A 4,634-nucleotide genomic window follows, 5' to 3' on the forward strand; every position below is an offset into this window, starting at 1 on the left:
ATCGAAGTCAATCAATTTTCCAACTGATATAAGATTCTGCCTGAGATCCGGTATATACCAAACGTCATTCAGCATCAAGGTGGTCCCGCCCTCCCTGTTGAGGGTACAATTTCCCTTCCCAAAGACCTTGCAATGTTAATTGTTGCCAAGACAGACTGTCCCCAAGTCATTCTTCACGAATGATGAAAGCAGCTTTTATTGTGAGGTTGCATGGAAAGATGCAAGAGTCGATGACCCAGCATCGCTCTTGTCTTCAAGAGATAGGAGAAGCGCATCCGAATCTGTCTCGTGCATGAGATTGGATGCACCCTTGGCCTGATCATCCCCTACTGATGCTGGAACAGAAGCTCTGCAATCCCGTGCAAAGTGACCCTTCTTTCCATATCTGAAGCACTTTTCTTCACCGTATTTATTTGGGTCCGGACCTTTAGACTTCCCTCTGGACTTTGATCGGCCTCGTCATCCCCTACCCTTCTTCTGCACACGCCCTCATATCTCAACATGCAGAGCACTCCCACTGCTAGAGGCCTCAGCTCATGAGACTTTGCGCTATGATTCTTCATCCAAAATTACCCCAATCACTGTGTCGAGCTTCATCTTGTCATTGCTAATAGCGTTGCTCACCGCTATCACCATATTCTCTCATGAATCTGGTAGAAAAGAAAGTAGCATAAGAGCTTGGATCTCTTTGTCGAACTTGAGATCCAGTGCAACAAGCTGTTGCACCACAACCTGAAAATTCGTTCAAGAAGCTCGCTACGCAAGCTTCTTGCTGCATCTTTAGATTGAATAGCTTCTTCATCAGGTACACCTTATTTGAGGCAGACTACTTCTTATACAGCGCCACCAAGGCCTCCATCAACTCCTTGGTGGTCATGCATGCGAGACGTTGTAAGTCACATGCTGGTGAAGATTGAGCCTAATGGTAGAAAGTGTTTTACGATCGAGCACCTTTCACTTATCGTTGTCCATCTTCTCAGGTTTCCCCGTCTCTCCTTGGAGGGGTAGGAAGAGATTCTTCTAGTACAAATAGTCTTCTGTCTACATCCTCCAATACCTTAAATTTTGGCCGCTGAACTTCTTAATTCGAAGCATGTTGTCTTCAACTGTAGATCTAATGGCAAAAGATTCTGTCTTTCCTGAACCGTATGCTTTGATATCACTTTGTAGGGTACATGCCAACAAGAACGCCTCAAACAAAGACGCAAAACACACCCAAACAATCTTGGAATCACAGAATAAAACTAGCAAACACGAATTCAATCAAAGTACTCATAGATATAACGTGGTTCACTCTTACAGAGCTACTCCACGGTGTAACGACGACGCCCAATTCTTTATATTCCTTTCGAGGTTACAAAAAAAAGATAAAAGAGAACGTCCTCTCTTAATCAAGATACTCTCCAAGAATTCTCACAAACTCTCTCTCAAGATCTCTCAATGATATTACTTATATATGAATCAAGATACTCTCCAAGAATTCTCACAAACTCTCTCTCAAGATCTCTCAATGATATTACTTATATATGTATCTTTCTCTTTCCACAAACTCTCTCTCAAGATCTCTCAATGATATTACTTATATATGTATCTTTCTCTTTCTCTCTCTGCTATTGAGGTGCTTTACAAATCAAACTTAGGGAGGTATTTATAAGTTTTCTCATGGGGTAGGTGAACACTATTTGAGGGTAGGTGAATACTGTAGCATGGGATAGGTGAACACTATTTGGGGGTAGGTGAGAAGGCTATCCACACAGCCTCAACGTTCTCAACACTCATAGTCATACAATCCTAATATGAAGAAAAGCCTACGACAGAAGAAACTTCGAGAAATCGCTAGATCATTACGTTCATGAATCTTGGTCCCTTTCTCAAGTTTTTGAGGGCATAAATCAATACCCTGTCCATTTTTCATTAACTTGATAACCAATGTACACATGGTTTGTTTTTCTCATAACCGACTAATTCCTTTGTTTTTCATTCTGATCTTGACATCTATATATGTACTTTTCCCATTACTGTGGGCAGCTTTCACCATTAGACAGGTGAAATGCTAGGTCTGTAGTTAAATACACATGCAATGTGGTGCTAGTTTGTAAGAATTACAACTGATGACTTCTTCTTTTTTTCTTTTTCCCCCCTTGAGGAAAACGAAGGAATGCTGTTGGGTAATTCTGTTAATATCACAAAGTGCTGAGAAGTGATAGGGCTATTTAGTTGGACGCCATAATTATACTGTACAGTGGAGAAATAATTCAAGCATATATATGGGTAGAATGCCAGTGATCACAGTTTTCCTGGGTATATGTAAACATCGTGCGGAATATGCACAGGTATTCACCTAACTCTCTGAAGTGCATGTACACAATATATATCTAAATGTAGATTTATACATGTACATGTGCATGTGACCTGAAATATGTGTGCACATTATCATGTAGACTTTAAGCTCATGAGTAAGTCCAGTCCGCTACTTGTACTCAAGAAATATCAAAGTGATTTTATTTGTAACTTTAAGACTTCATTACCCTGGGCTTAAGCAGCAAATTCTAGGTATTTGACTAGCATTATGACAGCAATTCTAGCTATCTAAGCATTAATTGAGAGTTTATGATACCCAGCGTGGGCTGGGATCAGTTAGTATGATGCTTTCTACTTTTGAGCAAGGTTTTGGGATTCATGTGATCTAAAGAAACAAAAGAGAAAGGGGAAGAGGACTCAGCTGACTTTTGTAAAAGAAAAGTAGCAAATGAGTCAGAGAGTTAGATGATAGGTGAAATAAAAAGGGGGGAAAAGGATCTCCCTTTCTTCAATTCTTCACGTATATAAACACTCACCTGTCATGAGACACTCGTAGGTGACGCACAAAAAGATAACCAAAAATAAAAAGAAGAACAAGAAAGATTGAGAAAGGGTGAACATGGGAAGGCCTCCTTGCTGTGATAAGGTAGGAATCAAGAAGGGGCCTTGGACGCCTGAAGAGGACATCATCCTAGTCTCTTACATTCAAGAGCACGGCCCTGGAAACTGGAGGTCTGTACCAACAAACACTGGTATGTTTCGATAAAAATAAAATCAAATTTCAGTATATGCTTATTTGAAAACTTGGAGTAAGCTCTATCTTATTGTTTGATACAGGACTGATGAGATGTAGCAAAAGTTGCAGATTGCGATGGACGAACTATTTGAGGCCAGGGATCAAACGAGGGAACTTCACTCCCCATGAAGAAGGGATGATCATACATCTCCAAGCTTTGCTAGGTAACAGGTAAAGAAATTTATCCCTTCATCAATAATTCACCCAGTAGATCCTCGGGACAAAAAAGAAGAAGAAAGCATAGATCTGTACTACGTACGGGTTTAATAAGATTGTTTTTGTGCTTTCTTTTCAGGTGGGCAGCCATAGCATCCTACCTCCCTCAGAGAACAGACAATGATATCAAGAACTACTGGAACACCCACCTCAAGAAAAAGATCAAGAAGTATCAAACGGCAATTGACAGTTACGTCACTCCATCTGATTCAGCCGCCACCGGCTTCCATCAAGAACTCGCAATGAGAGCCTACAGCTCTTCTACCACTACGCACTCCACACTCCCAAGCTTCGGTCACAGCTCCTCAACCTATGCCTCAAGCACTGAGAACATATCAAAACTTCTAGAAGGTTGGATGCGATCCTCCTCAAAAACTACTACTATAAAGCCAGAACAACAAGACCATCACCAACGAAGTATAGCATTCAATACCAACAATGAAGAGCTTCAATCATTGGTCTCAATAGAGAACTTTGGCTGCATTGGCTGGGAGAAGTCATCGGCGGATTCGGAAGAAATGTCCAAGGAGAGATCGGAGAGACAGCAAGCACCAATATCCCTATTAGAGAAATGGCTTCTTGATGAGGCTGCTGGACAAGTGGAGGGACTCATGGAGCTGTCAGATGCTGTGTTCTAACAAAGCTTGTTTCTTTCTGCAAATGCGAAAGGTTACCTGCATGGCTACTGTACTGTTTCTGTTTATGTTACTATTACTATGTGTAGGGGGTAATTGTAAAATTCTGGAGGAGTCTCTTTCCAAATGTAAGATAGGGAGAAGTGTTTCAAAAACTATCCTGAAATAAAAACTCCACATGGGGGTTTTCTGTTGTGTTATACCTCTAGTTTCGTTTTTATAAAAAACTAACAGACGAAGACTTTTTTTTTTTTTTTGTTGCGTGATAGTATGATCATCTCCTTTCGATATCACACCTTGATTCAGAGATCTAGATTAATTAATCTTCTTCTTATCTCCTCCTATTTACTCGGAAGTCTCTCGCCTTTCGGTGAGATTGAGAAATCAAATGGCTAACTCATGAACATTGCGGATATATATGGTTGGGAGAGGGATGGTGAGTATTTTCTAATCACATGTGCAACGAATTCTAGCCCTCTGACAAAAGAATCCACTGGCATATGTGACCCAAATCCAGCAGTAAAGGAAAGGCTGAATTAGATCCTTGTCACCTTTTGAAAGGCCAACTTGGTTTAAGCATGGAATACCCAAACTTATAGTTTTATTTTTTTTTTTTTTTTTTTTTTTGGTTTATATGGTTGGGAGAGGGATGGTGAGTATTTTCTAATCACATGTGCAACGAATTC

The 4,634-nt window shown here is 40.5% G+C and overlaps 1 protein-coding gene across 2 annotated transcripts; it reads left to right on the forward strand.

Moving 5' to 3' along the window:
- LOC109830663 (myb-related protein 306) lies at positions 2,709 to 4,148 on the forward strand. Of its 2 annotated transcripts, none has more exons than XM_020397994.1 (3): positions 2,709 to 3,033; positions 3,167 to 3,268; positions 3,393 to 4,148. In XM_020397994.1, the coding sequence occupies exons 1-3, from the start codon at positions 2,921 to 2,923 to the stop codon at positions 3,949 to 3,951; spliced, it is 774 nt and encodes a 257-aa protein (XP_020253583.1). In that variant the 5' UTR covers positions 2,709 to 2,920; the 3' UTR covers positions 3,952 to 4,148. The 2 variants fall into 2 exon arrangements, with proteins under 2 accessions (XP_020253583.1, XP_020253582.1); XM_020397993.1 differs by having other exon boundaries at positions 2,711 to 3,053; positions 3,139 to 3,268.

Source organism: Asparagus officinalis, chromosome 2 (genome assembly GCF_001876935.1).
Source record: "Asparagus officinalis chromosome 2, Aspof.V1, whole genome shotgun sequence".
In the NCBI taxonomy this organism is placed as follows: domain Eukaryota; kingdom Viridiplantae; phylum Streptophyta; class Magnoliopsida; order Asparagales; family Asparagaceae; genus Asparagus; species Asparagus officinalis.

What these genes read in the sequence shown, in the direction of transcription:
- LOC109830663 (XM_020397993.1), top strand. Translation starts at nt 2,921, where the DNA reads ATGGGAAGGCCTCCTTGCTGTGATAAGGTAGGAATCAAGAAGGGGCCT. An exon ending in GTCTGTACCAACAAACACTG is followed by an intron (nt 3,054 to 3,138) that starts GTATGTTTCGAT and finishes TGTTTGATACAG; the next exon opens with GACTGATGAGATGTAGCAAA. An exon ending in CAAGCTTTGCTAGGTAACAG is followed by an intron (nt 3,269 to 3,392) that starts GTAAAGAAATTT and finishes CTTTCTTTTCAG; the next exon opens with GTGGGCAGCCATAGCATCCT.